General features: G+C 39.3%; 1 protein-coding gene across 8 annotated transcripts in view; it reads right to left on the bottom strand.

Annotated features, from left to right (window-relative positions):
• Nucleotides 1-26,099, bottom strand: part of LOC112305292 (WASH complex subunit 2) — an 83,494-nt gene that overhangs the window by 24,451 nt on the left and 32,944 nt on the right. For 7 of the 8 annotated variants that reach the window (XM_045195945.2, XM_045195943.2, XM_053922059.2 and 4 more), the window contains 9 exons: nt 16,199-16,317; nt 15,693-15,750; nt 14,634-14,699; nt 14,074-14,247; nt 12,304-12,431; nt 11,135-11,221; nt 7,583-7,684; nt 5,950-6,081; nt 3,534-3,697 (listed from right to left, as the gene is read on the bottom strand). In XM_045195945.2, coding sequence (XP_045051880.2) covers nt 3,534-3,697; nt 5,950-6,081; nt 7,583-7,684; nt 11,135-11,221; nt 12,304-12,431; nt 14,074-14,247; nt 14,634-14,699; nt 15,693-15,750; nt 16,199-16,317 — 1,030 coding nt within the window. Of the gene's footprint in view, nt 1-3,533; nt 3,698-5,949; nt 6,082-7,582; nt 7,685-11,134; nt 11,222-12,303; nt 12,432-14,073; nt 14,248-14,633; nt 14,700-15,692; nt 15,751-16,198; nt 16,318-26,099 lie in introns of those variants that run through there. The other variant, XM_045195948.2, reaches the window with a different exon arrangement.

Genomic DNA, 26,099 nt, shown 5'->3' with positions numbered 1-26,099 from the left:
AACACTACACTGCAGAAAGAAAGAACTCCTTCCCTTAGCAATAGCATGGATGGAATTGGAAAGCATTATGCTGAGTGAAATAAGCCAGACAATGATAGACAAACAGCATATGATCTCACCTGTAAGTGGAACCTAATCAACAAAACAGAACCAGAAACTTGGAAATAAAGAACAAATGGTCAGTGACCAGAGGGGAGAGGGGTAAGAGGGAAAAGAAGGGGAAGAGGCAAAGAAAGGAACACAAATTGAGGACTAATGGGCATGGAAAATGGGGGTGGGGGGTGATTTACTGCAGGAGTCATGGGGGATGGAATAGGGGTGAACAATGGGGGAAAGGTGGGATAACAATTTAAAAAAAAAAAGAAAACAATCCCATTAACAATTCCTTCAAAAAGAATAAAATACCTAGGAATAAACCAAGGATGTAAAAGACCTGTACTCAGAAAATTATGACATTGAAGAAGATACAAATAAATGGAAGTGCATACCGTGTTCATGGATAAGGATTAACATCATTAAAATGTCCACATTACCCAAAGCAATCTATAGATTCAAATTCTATCAATATTCCAATGACGTTTATGACAGAACAAGAACAAATATTTCAAAAATTTATATGGAACCACAAAAGGCCCCACATAGCAAACATCAATCCTGAGAAAAAAAGAAGAAAGTTAGAAGAATCACGCTACCCAGTATCAAACTATACCATAAGGCCATAGTAATCAAAAGAGTAATCAGTACTGGCAAAAAGACACATACATCAATGGAACAGATTAGAGAGCCCAAAAATAAACCCACACATTTATAGTGAATTAATATTCAACAGAGGAAGCAAGAACACAATGGGCTAAATATAGTTTATTAAATAAATGGTGTTGGGAAAATTGGACAGATATGTGCAGATAAATGGAACTAGACCACCTTCTTACACCACACACAGGAATAAATTCAAAATGGATAAAAGACTTAAATGTTAGACCTGAAACCATAAAAATTATAGAAGAAAACATAGGCAGCAAAATCTCAGATGTTACTCATAGCAATATTTTTAACAGATGTATCTCCCCGGGCAAGGGAAACAAAAGGAAAAATAAATGGAACTACATCAAACTAAAAAGTTTTTGCACATCAAAGGAAATCATCAAAATAAAAAGACAACCACAGAATGAGAGAACATATTTACCAATACATGGGATATGGGATTAATATAAAAAATTTATAATGAAGTTACAAAACTCAACACCAAAAACCCCAAGAACCCAATTAAAAAATGGGCAAAGGACCTGAAGAGACATTTATCCAAATAGGACATACAGATGGCCAACAGACATATGAAAAGATGCTCAATGTCACTAATCATCAGAGAAATTCAAATTAAAACCACAATGAGGCATCATTTCACACCTATCCAAGTGGCTGTCATTGATAAACCAACAACAAGACCTGGTGAGGATGCGGAGAAAGGGGAACCCTTGAGCACTGTTGGTGGGAATGCAGATTGGTGCAGCTACTGTGGAAAGGTGTATGGAGATACCTCAAAAAATTAAAAATGGATCTGCCTTTTGACCCATCAATCCCACTTCTGGGAATACAAGGTCTGTCCAGAAGGTATCCAGCCATGTAATGTGAAAAATAAAGACATTTATTAAAGATACAAGACACAAGAAACAGTGTACACAGGACAATGATGCCTCAGTCCCCTTCAAAATAGAAACCTTGGGACCTCACACAGTTCTCCCAGTCGCCATCAGCTGCCCTGTGAGATTTTCCTGAACCTTATCAAGGGTCTGAAATCTCTTCCCTTTCAAAGGTGATTTTAGTTTTGGGAAAAGCCAGAAGTCGCAGGGCACCAAATCTGAGCTGTAACGGGACTGAGTCACCTGGGTGATTTGATGTTTTGCCAAAAATCTCTGCACGAGATGTGATGCATGAGCAGGCACATTGTGGTGATGAAGCTGCCAATCCCCAGATGGCCATAGCTGTGGCCTTCTGAATCATCCGAAGTTTCCATGGAGGAACGTTCAAGCTTAATACAAAATTTGATGCAGATCTGTTGCTCATTTTGAGTGCAATAGCCACACAGTACACATGCTCTCTCAACAGCATGTATTGCCCCCTCTGACTAGTAGAGTGAAGCTGTCATTGGTTACGCATGTGCATTCCAGTCCACTCTCCTTGACTGCTAGGTTACATCAATGTTGCACAAACCATTCTAGTTATATTAACAATGGCTAGACTTTTTCCTGACAGACCTTGTATATCCAAAGGAACCCAAAACACTAATATGAAAGAACATAAGTACCCCTATGTTCATTGCAGCATTATTTACAATCACCAAGATACAGATGTAGCCCAAGTAGTCCATCAGTAGATGAGTGGATAAAACAGCTATGGAACATTTACACAATGGAATACTACTTGCCTGTAAAAAAGAAGAAAATGTTAACCTTTGAGAAAAATAGGGATGGACCTGGAGAACACTATGCTAAGTGAAATATGCCAGTCAGAGAAAGACAAATACTGTATGATTTTACTGATATGTAAAATCTCTTGAACAAACTGAACTAACAAGCAAAACAGAGACAGACCTATGGATAGGGAACTGGATGACAGCTACTGTGAGGGGAAGATTATGGGGTGGAGGGACTGAGCAAAAAGGAAAAAGGACTCATGGACATGGACAGCAGTGTGGTGACTATGTGTGGGAGGTGGGGGATATAAGGGGACTAAATGGCAATGGAAAAAGATAAAATAAAAAATGTTTTTAAAAAAGAAATTGTGATATTTATAGATATCACAATATTCAGAAATAGAAATATGAGGTGCGTCTGGATCTATCAAATCAAAATGAAAACCACTCCAATGCTTAAGATTTACATATTCAATCAATTGACTCTTATGCTACTACCATTCAGTTGAATTTCAAAGTGATCATTTAAGGCTCTCGAGAGAAAAAGATATCTGTAGCAGAGTTATTCTTAATGAAGAGCTCATCTGGCAGCATGTTACAACAACCCCAGCCCATGCTCACTTGCTCACTGGACACATCCTGTCAGTTTCAGTTCAAATAGGAATGAATGTGAAGGACCCTAAGATCAGGTAAAGGGCACCAGCAACTGGTGTGATACTGCATAGCTCAGCAGAGAACCATCCTCCTAACAGGGTGTCGTTCAATGCTGAGCAGATTTCTAGCCAAATGACAAATTTAAGTAACCTTGACCAAACTTTACATATTTTAGTGCGTCCCAGAGGAAAAACAACAAAGACAACAAACTGTACTTAAACCACTAATTAACTAAGAAAAATAGCATTTTAAGGCCAAAAAATGATAGGTAGAAGAAATTAAGTAAGGATCCATCCAAAAAATAATTTCCCGGTATTGGGGAAGAACATCTTGCATGTGAAAATCAAAGATATTCTACTGGGTCATGAATGATTAGCAGCTCACCCAGTACCTGATGATCTGCACGTCAAATACCTCACTTGTTAGCACAGAATCAGATTAAATGACTTTGTACAATGACTCTCACCTATCCTTAGCAATAACAAACAGATCATCTTCATCATCTTCCTCAAAGAGGCTGGTCTTTTTCAAAGTCTCCTGGTCCTGGGTGGTCCCAGAGTTCCTAAGTTCTCCTTTAGACCTGTTGTCAGATGCTGAGTTGGTTTGTAAATCAGTAAAATTCCACTGGTCCTTAAAATACAAAATATAAATTAAAATCCAGTGGTAATATTGTCTAAAGAACCTAGGAAGTAAAATAATATTTACATTAAGCTAAATTGTATCTAAACTAAATATTAAACTAAGTGTATCACACCTGAAGAGAGCTCATGTCCAAGACTTTTCTTTGAATTCAAATCTAGACTACTGGGTTCTTTGAATTCACAGACCTTCTCATGCCTTCATCCTCCACTGCTTTCCGCAATAGTTCTCCTCTCTAAGGTTCTGTTCTGTGTTAGGACAAGGGAACTTGTCTACTTGAGAGGATCAAAATTAATTAAAGAGGGGGATGAAAAGGAATAGGAAAATTAAAAAATAAATCAAGGACTCTCAACTTTGGAGGAAAATAAATTTAAAAATCCCAAAGCAAGCTAGGAAAAAAATGTGTAAAAAGCTCATGCTATGCATATGTAAACACAATACAATAAAAGCTCCTAGTGATCCTTTTAGTATAAAAATCTAAATCTGGACTTAGCATTACAGGAAACCTCACCTGGCTATGCTCACCCTTCAAATCAAGGAACTCTTCAGTCCATGCTTAAGTGGTCCTTCAGTCTGTAGAGTCTAAAGCTTTGCAAATCAAAGGAGGATCCACAAGCCAGTGGCATCTTTTACTTAGAATCTCAGGTTCTATCCCAGACTTTCTGAATCAAAACCTGTGCTCGTAACAGGATGCCCAGGGGATTTCTTCACATATTATGGTTTGAGACATGCTCCTCTAGAGAAGCAACTACATGCCAGACTCTCTGAAAGAGCTTTAGAAAATTCCATACCTCCAAACCAATTAATTCAGAATCTCTAGCAGGGGAACCCAATATTAACACTCTTTAAAAATTCTCCAGGTGATTTCAAAGGGCAGCTAATGTCAAGAATCACTGTTCTAGAACATTAGTTATCTTTACTCTGCAAGTAATGTTGCTCCCATCTTCCATGAACCACTATGGTAAGAAAAACTCACCTGATGGTTGGTCATTACTACAGGGAAAATGACTAACAATGCAAAAATAAGAAAAAAAATGAAAATCCACCATAAATGTATACATTTGAGTAGAAAAAGGAAATTAAGCTGTGTCATTTTAGATTGCTTTCAATAAAAACATTTACAACTTTGTTCCTGTGAGAGGCAGGGCCACGCCATGCACACTGGGCCTCCAGAGGAACAGGTCAAGGTCATCGTGAGGCCTCCTCCCCCAGGGCCTGACCTGCCTGATGAGGTGGGACTCCAATCTGTACACTGTCCCAGTGCCTTTTTTAATTTTTTTAATATTTTATTATTTACTTATTTTTAGAGCGAGGGGAAAGGAAGGAGGAAGAAAGGGACAGAAACATTGATGTGTGAGAGAAACACTGATCAGTTGCCTTTCACACATTTCCAACTGGGTATGTGTCCCACAACACAGGCAGGTGTCCTGACTGTGAATCAAAAAGCAACACTTTAGTCCATAGGCTGGCACTCAATCTACTGAGCCACACTAGCCAGGGTTCACTGCCTGTTTTTTATGTCACTAAGGGTTTCCTTTCACTAAGGGTTTTTAGTTTGGGTTTATTTTTGGTTGAGTTAGCACTAATCCTTAAGATGTTATGAGAACCATTTCATCAAACATCAAAATGCCAAAGAAGTTTGTGTTCTATAAAAATAAAATTAAAAACAATAAAACATCAATATATGTATAATTTATCCACATAATACCCTCATAATTTGCCTATGTTAAAATAAAGAGTGATCATTATAATAAAGGAAAATTTTTATTGCTCAGGGTTTTTAATATCATTACATTTAAAGTCTTTTTCTATACAGCTAAATCTGAACAGCAGCTAACCCATATTTCACTATTGACTTTGCTAATGTTTCTAGATAATAAATGGAAATACTGCTACGATGCTAATAAAAGATATTCCTACCATGTCTAGATTCATGTTCCTGATTAATTGTTATTACAGTGATCATGTAATAAGATAAAATAAGGCCTAACTCATTTGAATAAGCATGTATTATAATTTTAGGGTCACATTTCATTCATAACCATTTTTAAAACAGTAACCTTTAATTAATACTATACTAAATATCTTTAAGACAAAAATAGCTAGTCTTGTGAACATAGTCTTTAGTGACTGAACTTCACCAGATACAAAGTACGTAGTATAAGAAAATGTTTAGGATAGCCTAACTCTTAAATCCCATCAAACAAGGCCCTATTCCTTTCTAGGAGACACTTACAACCCACCTCCTCATCACTGCTGAACAATAAAGCAGATGCTTTCTTTTTGGAGGGCTCTGAGGGTTTTGCTTTCTCTTGGCTGTGAGTTGGTAAAGATGATGTCTGCTTTCTAGCAGCTGTAGCCCCAAAAAGATTATCCTAGAAAAACAAGTGGCAGAAGAGTACGACAACTTTATACATGTAAAACAAAAAAACTTAAGATATTCTCTCAATTCAAATTGTTAGAGAGTAAATCTCTAGTCAGGTACAAAATATATGTAACACTTACAGGGGGGGAAATCACAAAATGTTAGTAAGTCCCACTTCTCTCTCACATATAAGCCTGCAACAGTCTAATATTCTCTAAGTGTATTCTCCTTCCTCAAAAAAGAAATATGGCACAGAACGTGAAGGCAGAACACCTGGGAGTGACAGTGACTGGGGAGAAGCATGGCCACACTGGTAGGGCAGGCCTTCTCTACTCACTGGTGAGGCCACAGTCTGTAGACACCAGGAGAGCAGACCAGCTCCCTGCACCTGTCTTTCTATGAATTACACTCAGCAGCCATGGACAAAAGGAGTGAAATATGGGGCTTTCTCTACTCTTTTACATTTATCAAGGACACACACCTGTGACAGAGGGAAGGAATAACTTGTGTTTCTGGTTAATTTTAATGAGACAATACAAACTTAAATAGTTTACTTAGTAAAATCACTGACCTACTAAGAGCTGATTCTTATAGGTTCAAAGGCATTTGTAAACTTTTGTATCATCAAGCACTCCAGAGGTGCCTGTTAAGGTACTTTTATTTAGGTAAGAATAACAAAACCATCAGAAAACCTGAGCCGGAGTTAGACAGAAAAATACCCTTAATAGTATACTACAGCAGGTGCACAGTCCTGAAATGTAAGGATTCGATAAAGTGAGCCTTTAAAAAGTGTGGGAAGGTAGGAAAGGCCATGAGAATAATGAACTGGTATCCAATGGGGATACTAATGACCAGAGCTAACATTTACTATGCACTTACTACATGCTAGGCACTGTGCCAAAGGCTGTACATTAGTTGTTTGAACTATAACATTCAGAAGGGTAGAGTTTTACTTGTTCAAGGTCCCTGATCTGCAAGTGGTGGAGCTAGGATATGAGCACAGAGGTCTGACACCAAAGCCCAGGAGCTCAGCCACTGCCCAGGACCGTGTAAGAATGAATGTTTGCATTGTCTTCCCCCTTATTTCCTCCCCAACTTTTCTCCCTCATTCAGGGTGGGAAAGCAAAGCAAAGTGAGGACATGGCTGCCTTCTCCTCTTGCTCCCCCTTTATCCAAAGCATCATTGTAAATCACTGAGGATAATAACACAGACCCATCCTCTAAGAAGTATTTCTTAAAGGCAGAGTTTTAAAGGGAAATCTACAAAGCCTTCCGTAAGAGTTGGGTCAAGAATCTAATGTCCTGCCCATTGTATAGCTAAGAGAACTTAAGAAAGGAGTCACTGAAATAAAAACCAAAATATTTTTGCTGTATAGGCCTCAGTCAGATGGCCGGACTGGTTCTATATTAACTTGTGCTATTGACTGAACCTCTGACTATAAAGCTATATCAGCAATGATCTTCTACTAATCAAAAACTTGATTATCTTGTGTTGCAGTAACAATGTTTACCTCTTCATCTTCATCATCAAAAAGCAAAATTGACGTGGGGAGTTTGCTAGGCAGGAGAGATGCATCTTTTGACTTATTCACACTTTGAGAAGAAAACAGATCCTGTTGGATGAAGATTGAAGTTGTTAGTAAACAAGATACATCAGTTTTTAAAGTATCAGACATAAAACACTGAAGACTATGGCACGACGGCTGCAGTGCATCTAGGTCTCTTTGCAGAGATAGAAGCTTGCTGAGGTCATCCTTGAGGAACCCCCATCAGCCTGTCCTAGCTGTGTACAGTAGAAGCACCTGTGAGAAGGGAGAGACCACAGCTAACTCCTGGTGGCCTTACTGGAACCCAGAGGTCTGGATACTCCCACCTTGCTCTAACTTGGCATCGCACATGGATGATTTAACACCAGGGAAAATTTTCCAATCAATCTCCTATCATGCTAAAATAAGAATGGCTGCCTTTTTCTGTTAAAAAAAAATCAGAGGGATTAAAGAGATTCCATAATGGAAACGAAAACTAGCTTTTCAAATTACTGGCTCTATAACTCTGTTTTATTTAGTTACAGATAAGAGTATAATATTTGTTACTCTTACAAGAGTAAAATATTTCTTTTAAATAAATAAAACTTTAATTTTTATTTTAAAATATTTGGTATTCTACTTGAACTATAGAGCTAGGAGATGTTGTAAACTATTTAAAAATCTGGTAGATTCTGAAGAAATTTTCAAAACGGCACAAAATGTTAGCCTATAATACAAAGAAAGAGCTGCAAATTGGGCTGCATGAATTAGGATAAGATTAGCTGCATGAATTTAACATAAAACAGAATAACTGTTCCTTCAGGAAAAAACTCAATACACAAGAGCCAGATATCTAAATAGGACAAGAACATAGTTTCTAAGACCTTTCTGAATAATGTTTTCATTATGGAATCAGTGTTTATTCTTCAAATAAAGACCTAAGTTTACTGGTTTTTGCCTGAGACTCATGGAGTCCCATAGGTCTATTCAGATGGAAGAGGCCACACAGGAAGCTCCAGGCTTTCTATGTCTCTCCTGAATTTTACATACTGGCAAGATGTCTTAAAAACAAGTAAACAAACCAAAGCAAAGGACAAAAACAAATTTCAACATCTGGTTTTGGACCTTAGACTAACATTATCCTTGGTGCTGGAAAAAAAGCTTTTCCATTACTTCAAACATGTCCCCAGAATGATTTTGGCGCTAAGCTCTAGCGCCACACTTCAGATACAGAGGCTGGAGGAAAGAATCTATCCTTCTGGTCCAAAGCTTTATCTTCTAGACTAGGGGCGTCAAACTCATTTTCACCGGGGGCCACATCAGCCTCATGGTTGCCTTTGAAGGGCCAAACATAATTTCAACTCCTTGAAGTTAAGAAGTAGTTACATTTATACAGTCCTAAAATTACATTCGGCCCTTTGAAGGCAACTGCAAGGCTGATATGGCCCCCAGGGAAAATGAGTTTTGACACCCCTGTTCTAGACTATACTGTTCTACTTCTCCATGCCTAAGCACCCTAAGTATCCAATAAAAACAATCTACGATGGATGCACATGGATCAAAGCATTCAGTCATAGTTTAAAAAACCTGTTTGAAAATTATTTTATACTCCTACCATCAATAAGTGGAGTCTGTATCCTCTACCCTTGAACCTGGGCAAGCCTTTATGATTGCCTCAACCAACAGAATGCAGCAGAAGTGACGACGCCGACTTCCAAGGCAAGTGTACAAAAAGTAATACAGCTTCTGCGCAGCACTCAGGAATCTCACTTGGAAGCTCTGGGCCACCATGTAATAAGTCCAGTCTCCCAGAAGCTGCCATGGTGGGAAACCACACAAAGATAGAGAGGGGTGTCAGTGCCCCAAGTGCCCCAGCTGTATGTGTCTTTTCCACTCAGGCACCAGAAACATGAGAGATGATTCTCAGCCCAGCTACCTTTTCACTAGGAACTACACAACACCCTGAATAAAAAGTGCTTAGCTGAGCCCAGTCAACTTCTAGAACCATAAAAGGTAATTTAACATATCGATGTGTTAGGTCACTACGTTTAGAGTGATTTATTTCATAGCAATAAGCAACTAGAACACCTTTGAAATCACTGAAATTGCTCACCTCTGTTTCCCTTTTTCAAGTAGCTGACAACTGCTTGACAGCATACCAAGTGCTAATAACTAGTGCAGACATTATGGATAAGAGCAAGGAACAAAACACCCCACCGTCACTGAATCTTCCTAGTTAGGACAGAGACAATGAACAAGTGGACACAAAATGTCACCAACCATTCATACTATAGAGAACTATACAACAGAAGGGTGTGCGCTGGTGAGCTTGCGATTATGCAAAGGGATGTCAGGAGAGGCGTATAGAAAACTGGAAAAAGTGAGGAACCAAGCCTTCTGAATTCTGGAAGAGCATTTCCAGAGGGGCAAGAGCCAGTGCAAAGACCTCAAAGTGGGGAACTCAGGATAAGAGCAGAGTGTGAGGCCCATCATGCTGTGCCCATGTGTCAGGATTTTGGTTGATTCCTATCTTCTGTACACTAGACATCAATAAAATGTAAGCCTCCAAGGTTTTATTTATATTACGGTAAATCACTCTACTTCACAAAGAACTATATGTTCATCCTGGCTAGTGCAAAGTAACCACTAGAGTTTAGCTCAAAGTTCACAAAATCTGAAATTACTGCATATTGCTGCCCTGCCCACATAATTTTCTATGAAGGGGACTGATTGCTGCCATTACATTCTCATACAGGTCTCAGATCCCCTAAAAGCCTGGTCTAAAATTAGTTCCCAAAGGACCTAGGCCTGTGGGAATCAGAAAAAACAGTGACGCTTCTGAGAGCCAGTGCTACTCCATTGAAAAGGTGTTTCCAGGCAGGACTGAGGACTGTCTGTAAACCAGTGCCAGCCACCAACTGTTATGGGTCTCGAGAGAAAAACCTGTGCCAGAATACTTATCACTTCATCAATAAGCCCAGTTTTGTTTTGTTTTTTTAAGATTTGAATTATTTATTTTTAGAGAGAGGGGGAGGGAAGGAAAAAGAGAGGGAGAGAAACATCAATGTGTGGTTGCCTCTTGAGCACCCACTAGTGGGGACTTGGCCTGTAACCCAGGAATGTGCCCCGACAGGGAATCAAACTGGGGACCCTCTGGTTGGCAGGACAGCACTCAATCCACCAAGCCACACCAGCCAGGGCCCAATTTTTAGTGAGACTAACAAAACCATATACAGTGGTAAATTTCCATTCTGGTACAAGTGCCTCACTGCACTGAGAATCAATAGTCAGTCTAAAATTTGAGCATCCTATAGACAGAGTATTTTCCTCCCAGAAAATGCACTAGACTGAAACCCAAGAGTGAACACTACTATACACAGATTGCTTTCTAAAGACCATGTATTCGCAAGAGATTATTTTCAAAGAACTAAAGAACATAATAAAAAGTCTTACACCTCTACTGAGAAAATCCTGATTTGGAAATAGTTTCTAATGCTATATCCACTAATTCCCAGAACTAAAAAACGAATTCCTTACCTCAGTATCTTCCTCATCTGAAAATAAACCTTTTTGAGTCTTTGTTTCTGACAAGAGAGTAAGACTTTTGCTGGAGGGCAGAGTGACCTTTGTTGGAAAAAAAAATTAAGAGTTAACAAACACGATACCTGGAAATGACAGTTTACTCAATCATTCATTCAGAAAACACCCTGAGTCTCTGCTAGGATAAGACACCAAACCACATGCCAGGGAAATAAAGACATTATGGACCTTGGACATATGTCAAGTTTATTCAAAGAATTAACTCAAAATGAGAAGTATCATAAGAATTTCAGAATTGGTATAAGTTAGGTAGGAAAGAGGAAAGAAACAGTTTGTTGATAAAAATAAATTTCTCAGGACAGACAAGGTCTAGACATGGGACATGGTACAGCAAGGACATTCCAGGCAGAGGGCACTGTGTGAGGAGACAAAAGCAAGAAAAAAGCAGCAGGCACATCTGGTGGATCAGAGACTAGGACAGGCTGCCTACCTCATAAGTACCTAAATGGGGTATGTGCAGCTAGAGCCAGCATAAGAAGGCAGGCTGCCCTAGGAACCTGACAGGTTCTGAATGCTAGGACCTAGGTGGTCAGCAGCAGGAAGGTCAGGGTTTCGTAGAAAAGACATGACATGAAATGTGCTTTAGAAAGATCAAAGTGTGCAGGACAGCAAAGGGAAGAGAAAACAGCCAAAAGAGCTTAAAGATTAAAAGGGACACATCCCATTGGCCAAATACAGGTCAGTAATATCCATGAGCATCAAAAAATAAATAAATAAATAACAGTGCTCATGCATTATAATACATAAATAGAAAATCTATGATCCTACAGTGATACTAAAAAAGCAGGAAAAAGAAAAAGCTCTTCTGTTCAGAAGAATGACAGATAGCAAAGGTAGCAGACATGCAAGACTTAGAAAAACATTATTCTGCACTCCCCAATATGATAACTGGTTCAGGTAAAGATCATCAATGGATGTTACAAAAACTGGGTTCCGGCAAAATGCTAACAACTGCTAGATCTTAGTGGTAGTTCTTTGGGTGTCTGTTGTCCTCTTCTTGCAATTTTGTGTGTCTGAAGTTCTTCACTATATACCTGGAAATAAACAGTATTTCCACTCTGGGTTCCATATCAACGTTCCTATGATCAGTCTTCCCTCCTGCTCACCTTTTTTTCTGCTCTTGCTGTATATACATCTGTCTGATTCACAGTAGCTTCTGGCAAAGCTACTGCTTTTTCTTTGAACAGATCTCCTTCTTCATCATCAAAGATACTGGCAGGGGATTTGACTTTGTCTTTAAAAAAAATACCACAGCATAAAATTATATTAAGGTAAAAAAAAAATCCCACCATAAAATTCAGATTAAAACTTCTTCCCTCCCAAAGAATAAATTTAGAAAGTATGTTATTTCTTGATTAGTTATGAAGAAATATTAAATGCACTAGATTGGAATTTTTCAAAGAACGCAATAGCAGCTAAAATGAAACACAGGACAGATGGTTTAACCATCTGGTTTATACATATATCCAACCACAGCATCCCAGGCCTAGAGTAGCTTGGACTGACATAAAAGGTACAGTGAGACCCATAGAGAGAAAGATCATTTAAGAGTCAATCACTCTAGGAAGCTGAAAAATGAGGATCAGCTCTTGCTTTTAAAAATCAAATTATACAAAAGCATATAAAAGCAAACACCGAAATCTCCCCCCTAACTCCACTTCCCCACCCAAGCAAGATGGCTGCTGGAACAGTTTGATACATACATGCTTCTAATTCTCCCAAAAGATATAATAATTATTAACTTTAGTCATTCATAAATAAGGCAGTAAATGATAATTTGAGAAATGAGTGTTACAATTTGCATTTTTCACTTAATGTACCTAGGGTATCTTGCCATATCAACATACATAAACCTCATTCTTTTTAGCAGGTTCACAAAATTCCACTGAATGGAAGAACCACAATTTATCCTACTGATGGGTATTTGGGTGGTTGCTACCTTTTCACTACCACAAGCACTGCTGCATTGAATGAAGTGTGTGTCACTGAAATGAGGGCACTATTTCATGAATGTCCCAGGACAGCAATAGCTGTCAAGAAAGGGGCAACAATTTATTTGTGATTCCAAATCAGTTCCAAGCCACCAATGGCAGTCAGCACAGATCTGAGTATATTATGCACCCATCTGCATTCTTTCTAAAATAACCAGGCAATTACTTTCCTCACTTTCTCCTTCCATCCTTACTTTCTACACCTACCACTGAAAAAGGGGCTAGTACACCCCACGGACCAGCAATCTCTGCCCGCTGGGGAGCTTGTTACAAATGTAGAATTGCAGGCCCTATTCCACAACCACTGAGTCAGAATCTGCATTTTGATAAGAGTCCCTGAAGAGTCATCTGCACATTAAAGAACTGATTTAGAGGAGTGATTTCACGAATACACTGGCTTAAATTTGAGGGGAGAAGAAAGGAAGAGTGCCAAAGTGGCCAAGGGGCTGAAAACCCTATCACACAAGGAAAAGTCAAGGATATCTGGGCTTTTGGAAAACAGAAGGGAAGCTGGGAAATAACAGCTAACATGATATTCTGCTCATAGGGCTTACTAAGGACTACTGGAAGAAAGTGTGATTAGAATTTTCTCTGTAATTCCAAAGGTGAGAACTAAAATTCTTGAGTAATTATAGGGGAACAGATTGAAATCAGTTCTAAGGAAGAATTCCTAGTAATTAGTTTTCAAAGCAGAAAAGATTGGTTCATAAAATAGAGATCCCCAAGGTACCATGCCTATATAAGCAGAGATGTAACAACTCTGACAGGAATGCTTGAGGAGGGATTCTGATACTACATGAGATATGAAATGGAGGAGTTTTATGTCCTTTTATGTCAATACTATTTCATATCAAAATTCATAAAAAGGCTGGAACAGGCACCTACCTGTCTTGGAGGGTTTGCTACAGGATGCTGCAAAAAAGTCATCATCACCATCATCGTCATCAAAGAGGCCAGTGGGTGCTGGGAGGTACAAGTTTCTCCCTGGAGTGGGCTGCTTGGGCTTATGGGGATCCTTAAGCGATGGAGCAGAGGTTGCACCAAACACATCAGTGTCCCCTGTGGACAGAGAAACAATACAACCTGTCTATAAGCTAGTGTGTGTAGGCCTCCTGACTATAGAAAAAAACCCACTACTGCCCACCAGGAACTTTAAGCTTCAGTTCATCCACAGAACCCAATAAGGACCCATCATTTCCATCCTGTTCTGCTACAGAGCATCCCATAATCAGAATTACCTGGTCACTCAAATACAAAAGGTTGAAGGCCACAGATTTCTAAGAGAATATGAGCTTACCCCAGTAAATGATCTCTTTCTAGAAGCTGTCCTATACCTTCTGGAGCTCCTCTTATTCTCCAGCCTTGCCCTCAGAAAATGGCAATTTAAAAAATGACAAAATGATTCTTATATTGTTTTTAAAAAAACAAACCCTATAATATAATACCTAAAAATACAGAAACTGCTCCTGCTGGGATTTTCTTTCCGGGTTTGGAGGATGCAGAGGTAGACACTAAAATGAGAAAGAATGAGATAACAATTTCAACAAAGAAAGTAACCTTGCTTATTAAGTGCACCTTCCTGAAATATGTTCAACACAATACGTAACTAATAAGAGACCTTTTAAAACTAATTTTTCCTAAGTCATTTTAAAATTCCTTAGTATCTTCTTTACCAACACCATGCCATTACTTTTTCTTGGTACTAATGCAATCTCAGCTGTGAGTCCCATGGAAAATCACTGTGACTCTAAGCAGACAAGAGCAGTGGTGGTGGCTGGAGAGGCCAAGGAAGACGCAGAGCACAGTGGGGTGACAGGGGCAGAGCACGCAGTGCTCCTCCTCCACAATGCCCACTCTATCCATTACTGTTTGTGAGAATGAACTACAACAAAAAAAGGCAAAACATATGAGACATCAATGAAAAAATGAAGACAGTAACAAAAAAGAGGGAAACGAGGCAAGTCACCAATGCCAAAATCAAGGCAGTGTTGTAGCAAGTCCAAAATCTGACAGCCTGTGGCCTGGGGAGACTAAGTTGCTTAAAATAACTAATTCCTAATTCCCAAGAACTCACACAGACCTAAAGGAATAAAATTTGTAAGTTTTTAAATTTTTTTATGTGTACCTTTTAAAAAGTCCACAGCTGATTATAATGTACACTGCGCCGGGGATCCCCAATTTACTGACCCCCGATTTACATGCACAATTTTAGAAATGTTTCTTTGACTTAAATTGATTAAATTAAAATATCCTCAGTGCTGCTAGAGTATTTTTCCCTGTTTGACTTTCTAATGAATTCTCTAAGAGGTGAAACTGTGATGTGGGTTTACAGATGGTACTCTGTTTCTTCCAACACATTAACTAGAACAAGGCAAACACAACAGCTTCCTGCCTACCAAAACAGCAAAGTTTGAACAACTTCAGGGACTCCAACTCCTAGTGGGCAGTAAACAGCTTTGGAATCTGTACACAAACAAGCACAGTCAGTCTCAGTCCAAGCTTACCTTCACTAACAGGTGCTCGAGTCAACAGATTCTGAGGGGCTTCCGTGAAGAGGTCACTCTGGTTGTAATATGGTATAATGACACAGAATTCAAAAAAGCAATTGGAAAAGGTAGCTGCATTTGAGGCTTTCTAAAGAAAAGTACTTGTAAAGTTTAAAGATACTTGCTGTTCTGACAGAAAATCAGCTCCAAAGTGAAGACTATGGCAAATCAGACCACAAATAAATTAGGTCTGTCTAAGAATTAAAATACAAACATGGAAGATGACAACAGATAAGGTAAGAAACAATTGCTAATTAAGTAAATTATTCACTATTAACACTTTCATATCCTCTTCTCACCTTACAAAGAACACCAAGATACATTTTCTCTTTCTGATTCTTAGTTCAAATTTCCCCAACTCTAAAAGCAACTTCCAACTAAGAAGCCATTTTTCCCTACTAAAAGAACAAAGTGCATTCCTTCCAAAACAAGCTGTGGAGAGCTTCAGATTACCAAGGACTCACCTCCTCATCCTCATCATCAAAAAGTCCCTTTCCTCCACTGAAGAGGCCATGTCTAGAGCCAAATGGCGAGAAGTCTTCATCAGTCAGCTTGGGGGGTGTGAACAAGTTATCTTCTTCATCTAGCAAACAGAAAGGAATGTTTTGCAGGGACAGTTAAAGATGAAGCTGGAACTCAAATTCCAGAGGTTAGCCTTCACAACTTCTCCAAAATTGGCATGAAATTTATCTAAACGTATTTATTTCTCTTGAAGCAAATATACTGTTCAATTTCCATTCAAGACCCAACCTACCATAAATGTGGGGAAAGGGAACAGACTAAACAAAGAGATCTGCGGACTGACAGTCACAAGTGGGAATATAATAGATATTACTGTTTAATACGAAAGAGCCTGATACATTCTTTATTGAAAAAAATGCTAGATTCCTCAGTTTTCATACTTCTAGAGAATTCCAGAAATACAGCTGACGATTGATATAAAATCTAATAATTAAAATCTTCACAGCATTTTTTCCTCCATATCCATCTCTCCCCGCACCCAAACCATGCTTTTAAATGCTCTAAAAACATGAATGAAGAAATAGACTCCATTTATCAAGCATTTAAAATGTACATCATGAATTATGTAAGTGATATTCCTGAGTTAAGAGCCACCTAAAAAGAACAGAATTGGGTGACATCAAAGGGATGGCAGCATGAGAGGCCCCCTTGAAGTTTCAACAATTGAAACAGCTATAATTCAACAAAGGATTCCCTGCTCAACACACTAACACATCTGAGAAATACATGCATTGAAACACCTAAATGTGGACAAGTGGGGAGAAAACTGTGGAGTTGGGAAGGGAGAAGAGCTGAGAGGAACCAAAGACACAGTCTGAAGCTGGCAGCCTGGAGCTCACTGCAGTGCTCACCCTAGGGAGGAGAGGACTCAGGTTGCTGCTGGCATTCCAGCCACGCCAGCTGTGAAAAGCAAAGATACAGTGAGCATTCCTGAGGAAGTGGTCAGTAGGAACTGAGGGTGGGCTTAGTCCAGGGACTTGAGCAGGCACAAAGCTCAGAGGTGTGGCCACAGTTGTCTGGCAAACAGCATTACAAGCAAAGAAAGAAAGCCACAGAGCCTTGCTGCCTCTACTCACACTCTCAAAACACTTCCCCACTAACCCTTTCAGAGCTAGCAGCAGGCCCCAGAAAAAGCTGTGGCAGTGAGTATCTGCTTGCAGAGCACATTATCTGCAAAACTGAGAGCTGGTACTACAGAAACATTCTTTCCCTGAGTGACAGGCATCCTCTACATCTAACCCCAGGGTCCAGTAGAGATACAGAGGGAAGGCTGCTGAGGTCTGTCAGTCACCATCACTGGGACAGCAAAGCTACAAAGACAGCAGCCAGCTTCCCCTAGCTCACCCGACCCCCATATATCCCAGCTGTCCTGCTGGCAGCATCTGGCTGCAGGGGACAGCACTGGGATGTCACAGATATGAACACCAGGGCCCACCACATTCCCCTGCAGGGTTGATGCCCTGAGACCAAAGCATCCTGAACACAGAGGAGATGCCCACCTTCCCAGGAATCACAGAACATTTTCTGCCCACCCTGCAGAGATCTGAGAAGCCAGAGCAGTGCAAGAGGACAACAACAACAACAAAAAAGCCCAAAACCTGGGATTCCACACTACCTACTGGAAAAATAATAGAAAGGCTTCTGATCAATCTACTAGAGAAATGCCACTCATACACAGATGCCTAAAGAGAGAAAGAATCCATCAAATACCATGAATAACCAAGGTAAAAGAGCAAATAAGAAAAAAAATTTAAAATCTCCAGAAAAACTTAAGGACATCGAAGTATGTGATTTAAATTACAGAGAATTTAAGACTGGAGTTCCAAAAAATTCAAAAAGTTACAAAAAAAACCAGTCCTGGTTGGTGTGGCTCAGTGGACTGAGTGCCAGCCTGTGAACTGAAAGGTCACCAGTAAATTCCCAGTCAGAGCACATGCCTGGGTTGTGGGCCAGATGCCCATTTGGGTGCATGCCAGAGACAACCAGTAGATGTATCTTGCACATCGATGTTTCTCTCCTTCTCTTTCTCCCTCCCTTCCTCTCTTTCTAAAAATAAATAAATAAAATCTTTTTTTTTTTTAAAGAGAGAACACAGGCAGTTTAATGAATTCAGAAATGAAATAAATGAACAAAATGAGTACTTTACAAAGGAGACTAAAACTTTTTAAAGAAACCAAATAGAAATTCTGGACATGAAGAACTCAGTAAGAAATATAATATAAAGAATGAACTAGCCCTGGCTGGTGTGGCTCAGTGGACTGAGCACCAGACTGTGAACCAAAGGGCTGCTGGTTTGATTCCCAGTCAGGGCACATGCCTAGGTTGCCAGCTAGGGCCCCAGTAGGGGGTGCTGGAGAGGAAACCACACATTGATGTTTCTCTCCCTCTCTTTCTCACTCCCTTCCCCTCTCTAAAAATAAATAAATAAAATCTTAAAAAAAAAGAATAAGATACTATACACTTACATATCACATAAAAACTAAAGAAGGTAATAGCTTCAAAAAGAGAAAGAAGACAACAGTTACTGCAATTCAGAAATAAACTCACAGCGTAAATGGGGATAATCTGTGACAACAAAAACATAAAAGGGGAGGGGGTGTAGGTCTGATTTTACAAAGGGAGATGAAGATTAGATGCATTCAAAAGAAAAAGGACTTTATGTATATAAAACTTTCTTTAACATCAAACTAATGGTAACCACACATGAAAATGCCGAAACTGAGACATATAACTTAAAAAGAGAGAAAACAGAGGAAAAAGGAATAGAGTACCAAACAAGAACAACAGACAGAAACACAAAGGAAAAGAACCAAGGGAGACACAGGGCTACCAAAAAACAAGAGATAAAATGGCTACAGGAAAGCCTCATACATCAATAATTACCCTAAATGTAAATAGACTGAATTAACCAATAAAGGCACAAAGTAGCAGACCAAATCAGAAAGCAAAACCCAACCATATCCTGTATTCAGGAGACACATCGAGGCTACAAAGACAAATATAAACTCAAAGTGAAAGTGTAGAAAATGACTCTCCAAACAAATGACACCCATACTTATTTATCAGACAAAAGATAGTACAAGATAGAAAAGGTAACAAGAGACAAAGGTGACACTTTATAATGACAAAGGGGACACTACATCAAGAAGACATCACATTTCTCAATATATATGCACCCAATCAGGAAGCACTGAAATATATAAGCAACTAACTACTAACAGAACTAAAAAGAGAAAGAGAAACTGAAAAAAACACAATCATAGCAGGGAACCTAAATACCCCACTGAGAGCTATAGAAAGATCTTCCAAACACAAAATCAGCCTTAAGTGACAGCCTTATGTCCCTTAAGACCAAAGGAACATATCAACATTTACAGAACCTTTCATTCCAGAACACCCGATTATACATTATTCTCTAGTGCACAAAGAAAATTCTCAAAGACAGACCATATCTTGGGACACAAAACTAGCCTCAACACAGGACTGAAATTGTACCAAACATATTCTCTGAACACAATGCTTTGAAATTAAAAATTAACAGCAAAAAACCTCACAAACATGGGGAGATTAAACAACATGCTACTAAAAAAAGACTGGGCCATAGAAGAAGTGAAAGATGAGGTCAAAAGATATATAGAGACAAATGAAAATAGCAATACAACATATCAAAACTTCTGGGATACAGTGAAAGTAGCAATAACTAAGTTTACACCATTACAGGCCTATCTCAAGGAACAAGAGATATCCCAAGTATACAACCTAACATTACATCTTAAAGAACTAGAGGAAGAAGAATGAAAGCAAGGCAAAGTCAGCAGAAGGGAAATAATAAAAACTAGAGCAGAATTAAATAAAATACAGAACAAAAGAATAGACAAAAACATTAATGCAACAAAGAGCTGTTTTTTAAAAAAAGTATTAATAAAATGGACAAATCTCTGGCTATACTCACCAAGGAAAGAAAAAGACTCAAACAAAATCAGATATGAAAGAAAAGAAGCTACCAGAGATATCACAGATATACAAAAATCATACAAGAATACTATGAAAGACTATATGCCACCAAATTCAATGACCTAAAAGAAATGGACAAATTCCTAGAGAGAGGTCTGCCTGGAAAAAGTACAGCCTTTGTTAATATAACAAGAACAGTTTGCATGACATCGAGGTATAACCTGGCAGCCAAAGAGAGTGGACTGGAATGTGCATGCATAAACAATGACAACTTCACTGTACTAGTAAGTGGGGGCAGTACATGCCACTGAGTGAGCATGTGTACTGTGTGGCCATCACATTTGAAATAACTGAGCAAGTAGAGCAACAAATCTGCATCAAATTTTGATTTAAACTTCAACATTCTTCCACAGAAACTCTCTGGATGATTCAGACGGCTGCAGCTGTGGGCAACTGGTGATTGGCAGCTTCATCACGACAACGCACCCACTCATGCATCACATCTACTGCAGAGATTTTTGGCAAAACATCAAATCACCTATGTGACTCAGCCCCCCTACAGCCCAGATTTGGTGCCCAGTGACTTCTGGCTCTTCCTGAAACTAAAATCACCTTTGAAAGGGAAGAGATTTCAGACTGTTGATGAGATCCAGAAAGACACTATGGGGTGACCGATGGAAAATGGGAGAACTGAGTGAGGTCCCAAGGTACCAACTTTGAAGGGGACTGAGGCATCATTGTCCTATGTATAACATTTCTTGTGTCTTGTATCTTCTTCAATAAATGTCTCTATTTTTCATAATATAAGGCTGGATACCTTCTAGACAGACCTCGTATATAACCTTCCTATACTGAAACACAAAGAACTGGAAAGTCTAAATACATTGATCAACAATGAGGAAACTGAAACGACCATCAAAAACCTCACAAAAAGTGAAAGTCCAGGACCAGATGGCTTCACTAGTGGATTCTATGAAACATTCAAAGATTTAATACCCAGCGTTCTCAAACTCTTCCAAATAACTGAAGAATAGGCAATACTTTGTAGTACATTTTATGAGGCCAACATAAAACTGATACCAAAATATGGGAAGGATAACCACAAAAAAAACTATAGGCCAATATCTCTGATAAACACAGATACAAAAACATAGTATTTTGCTAAGCAAAATACTAGCAAGTCAAATACAATAATACATTATGAAAATAATACAGCATGATCAACTGGGCTTCATTCCAGGGGCACAAGGATAATTCAACATATGCAAACCGATCAATGTAATAAACCACATAAACAAAATAATAAAAATATGATCTTATCAACTTATGCAGAAAAAGCACATGATAAACCATCCACTTATGATTAAAACACTCATCAAAATAGGTATAAAGGAAAGTATCTCAACATAATAAAGGCCGAATGACAAACCCTCAGCTAATATCATACTCAATGGTGAAAAACTGAAGGCTTTTCCTCTAAAATCAAAAATAAGACAAAAATATCCACTCTCACCACTTTTATTTGATATACACATAATTCTGGAAGTCCTCACCAAAGCAATCAGGCAAGAGAAAGAAATAAAAGGCATTCAAATTAGGAAGGTAAAAGTAAAAGTGTCACATTTTGCCAACAATATGATTCTGTATATAGAAAACCCTAAAGACTCCACCAAAACACTATTAGAAACAATTAACAAGTACAGTAAAGTTGCAGGATACAAAGTCAATGTGCAAAAATCCACTGCTTTTCTATATCGTAACAATGAAACTTTAGGAAAAAAATGAAAAGATAAGAAAAACAATTTCTTTTGTAATTCCAACTAAAACAATAAAATACCTAAGGATAAATTTAACAAAGGATGTGAAGGGCCTACATACTAAGAACTATAAGGGATTTTTAAAAGAGACTGAAAAAGACACAATGAAATAAAAAGATATTCCATGTTCACGGAAGAATCAATAGTTACAATGTCCTTATTACCCAAAGCAATATACAAAGTTAATGCAATCCCCATCAAAATCCCAATAATATGTTTTAAAGAAATAGAACAGGGGCTTCTGGCCAGGACAGAGGCGTAGATAGACACACTGTGCCTCCTGGCACAACAAAAAGAAACACAACAACAATTTAAAAACAAAAAACAACCAGAATTGACAGAAAATCAAACTGTATGGAAGTCCGACAATCAAGGAGATAAAGAAGAAACATTCATCCATACCAGTAGGACGGGTGGAGACCAGCAGCCGGGGCGGAGAGGACTCATGGCAAGGCGGCAGCTGGCGGATGCAGCAAAGTGGAGGATTGTGGAACAGGGTACGTCAGGCTGCACCTAGCAGACCCTGCAGCCCCACATTTGCACATAGATAAATCAGGAGGAACAGTGGGAGAGTGAAGCAGACCATGCAACCCAGGGCTACAGTGCAAGGAAATAAAGCCTCAAACCTCTGATTGAAAACACCTGTGGGGGTTGCGGTGACAGCAGGAGAAACTCCCAGCCTCACAGGAGAATTTGTTAGAGAGACCCACAGGGGCCTAGAATGTACATACCCACCCACCCAGGAAGCAGCACTAGAAGGGCCCAATTTGACTGTGGGTAGCGGAGTGAGTGACTGAAATCCAGCAGAGAGTGGAGCAAGCGCCATTGCTCCCTCTCGGCCCCTCCCCCAAGTACAGCGTCACAACACAGTGACCAGTGTTACCCTGCTCTGGGGAACAACTAAGGCTCCGCCCCTTTATGTAACAGGCCCGCCAAGACAAAAAAACATGGCCCAAATGAAAGAACAGATCAAAGCTCCACAAAACAATACAATTAAGCAGCGAAAAGATAGCCAACCTATCAGATGCACAGTTCAAAACGGTGGTAATCAGGAAGCTCACAGAACTGGTTGAATTTGGTCACAAATTAGATGAAAAAATGAAGGCTATGCTAAGAGAAACAAAGGAAAATGTACAAGGAACCTATAGTGATGTGAAGGAAACTGGGACTCAAATCAACAGTGTGGATCAGACGGAAGAAAGAAACATCCAACCAGAAAAGAATGAAGGAACAAGAATTCAAAAAAATGAGGAGAGGCTTAGGAACCTCCAGGACATCTTGAAACGTTCCAACATCCGAATTATAGGGGTACCAGAAGGAGAAGAGGAAGAGCAAAAAATTGAAAACTTATTTGAACAAATAATGATGGAGAACAACTCCAATCTGGCAAAAAAAAAAGTCCAGGAAGCTCAGAGAGTCCCAAAGAAGCTGGACCCAAGGAGGAACACACCAAGGTACATCATAATTACATTACCCAAGATTAAAGATAAGGAGAGAATCTTAGAAGCAGCAAGAGAAAGGGAGACAGTTACCTACAAAGGACTTCCCATAAGACTGTCAGCTGATTTCTCCAAAGAGACCTTACAGGCAAGAAGGGGCTGGCAAGAAGTATTCCAAGTCATGAAAGGCAAGGGCCTACACCCAAGATTTCTCTATCCAGCAAAGCTATCATTTAGAATGGAAGGGAAGATAAAGTGCTTCTCAGATAAGGTCAAGTTAAAGGAGTTCATCATCACCAAGCCCTTATTATATGAAATGTTAAAGGGACTTATCTAAGAAAAAGAAGATAAAAAATATGAACAGTAAAAATGACAGCAAACTCACAGTTATTAACAACCACACCTAAAACAAAAACAAAAGCAAACTAAGCAAACAAGTAGAACAGGAACAGAACCACAGAACTGGAGATCACATGGAGGGTTATCAGCAGGGGAGTGGGAGGGGGAGAGAGGGGAGAAAGGTACAGAGAATAAGTAGCATAAATGGTAGGTAGAAAATAGACAGGGGGAGGGTAAGAATAATATAGGAAAGGTAGAAGCCAAAGAACTTATAAGTATGACCCATGGACATGAACTATAGGGAGGGGGTGGGCAGGATGGAGTGTAGTGAAGGGGGGGAAATGGGACAACTGTAATAGCATAATCAATAAATATATTTCAAAAAAAGAAATAGAACAAAAAACCATCATATTTGTATGAAACCAAAAAAGACCCTGAATAGGCAAAGCAATCCAGAGAAAAAAGAACAAAGTTGGAGGTGTTACACTCTCTGACTTCAAATTACACTACAGAGCTACAATAAACAAAACACTATGGTATTTGAAGAAAAGTAGATGCACAGACCAATGGAAAAGAACTGAAAGCCCAAAAATAAACCCACATGTATATGAGGCAAAGGAGCTGAAAACATACAATGAAGAAAAGAAAGCCTTTAAATAAACGGGGCTGGTAAAATTGAAAAGCCAGATGCAAAAGAATGAAACTAGATGCAGTTTGTCTGCATTTACAAAAATTAAATGGGTCAAAGACCTAATTATGAGACCTGAAACAATAAATTACATAGAAGAAAATATAGGTATGGACCTCGTACTCAGAGAGAATTATGTGAATTTGACCTCAAAGGCAAAGGAAATAACGGCAAAAAATAAATGAATAGGACTATAACAAAGTAAAAAACTTCTGCACAGCAAAACAAAACAAAAGGCAGCCATCCGAATACAAGAAGATACTTGCAAGCAACAGTTCAAACTAGGGATTAATATCCAAACTACAGGGGTTGGCAAAAGTAGGTTTATAGTTGTAAGTACATGAAAGTTTATTCTTGTATTTTAATTTATTAATTAATGTATCATTTTCCATAAAACTGTAAAGCTACTTTTACCCACCGCTGTATATAAAAAACTCATACAACTCAACACCAAACTCAACTCAACCCAATTAAAAAATGGGCAGAGAATCCTAAACAGACACCTCTCCCAAGAAGACATACAAATGCTCAACTTCATTAGTATTAGGGAAATGCAAATCAAAACTAAATTGAGATACCATCTCATATCTACTAGAATGGCTATTATCAACAAGACAGGTGATAAGTGTTGGAGAGGTTGTACAGAAAAAGTAACCCTCAAACCTCCAGTCAAGGAGGCGGCGTAGGTGGACAAGGCTCACCTCTTCACACAACCACATCAAAATTACAACTAAAATATAGAAAAACCATCACTCAGAACCATCAGAAATCAAGCTGAATTGGAGTCTGACAACTACACCACATCCATTCAAACTTGTAGGCGGGGCACAGGACGCGGAACAGGCTGGTCCTGCATCCACTTGTGGTGGATAAAAATTCGGGAGGTCTATCTTGGGAGCAAGAAGGCCCAGCCGCACACCAGTCCCCAACACAGGGTTTTAGTGCCAGGAAGTCAAGTCTCCACAACTTCTGACTGCAAAACCCAGCAGGGATTAAGTCAGTGGAAGAAACTTCTAAAGCCCCAAGGAGTTTCTCTTAAAGAACCTACACATGGACTCACCTATTCAGACTTACTCTGAGTTCTGGCGCTGGGGTGTCAGCTTGGAATGCACCAGTGGCAAGCTGGGAGACACTGAGGTGTCTGGCATAAAGGTGAGCAGAGGCCATTGGCCCTTTTCTGGTCCCTCCCCTGACAGAACCATGGAACTCGCAAGCTGGTGACATATCTGATGCTCCATCAACCTAACTAACTCTGTTTATCTGCCTTGGAGATCCCCAGAGACTCCGCTCCACCCAACTTACAGGCCCACCCAAGCTGCTCTTGCATATGATTTGTTGGTCTTGGCTCAAGCTGCACAAATTCCAAAATCCTCTCAAACAAACAACAGCTGGCCTCAGTGAGCCCCAAAACTAGCACCATGAGCAGTCAGCCTAGATTCACACTTTGGCATTGCCTGGGAATCTCCAAGCCCAGCACAAGTAGCAGCCATCTGAGACTGCTTTAGAGTTCAGGCAAGGTGGCCCTAGGCAAAACACAAGTGGGTGCTGACCATGGCCTACACCATCAGGGAAACCCCAGGGTCAGCACACTCATTGGACAGCTACA

This window comes from Desmodus rotundus, chromosome 4 (genome assembly GCF_022682495.2).
Source record: "Desmodus rotundus isolate HL8 chromosome 4, HLdesRot8A.1, whole genome shotgun sequence".
Lineage (NCBI taxonomy): Eukaryota > Metazoa > Chordata > Mammalia > Chiroptera > Phyllostomidae > Desmodus > Desmodus rotundus.
This window is presented reverse-complemented; position numbering and strand designations above follow the sequence as displayed.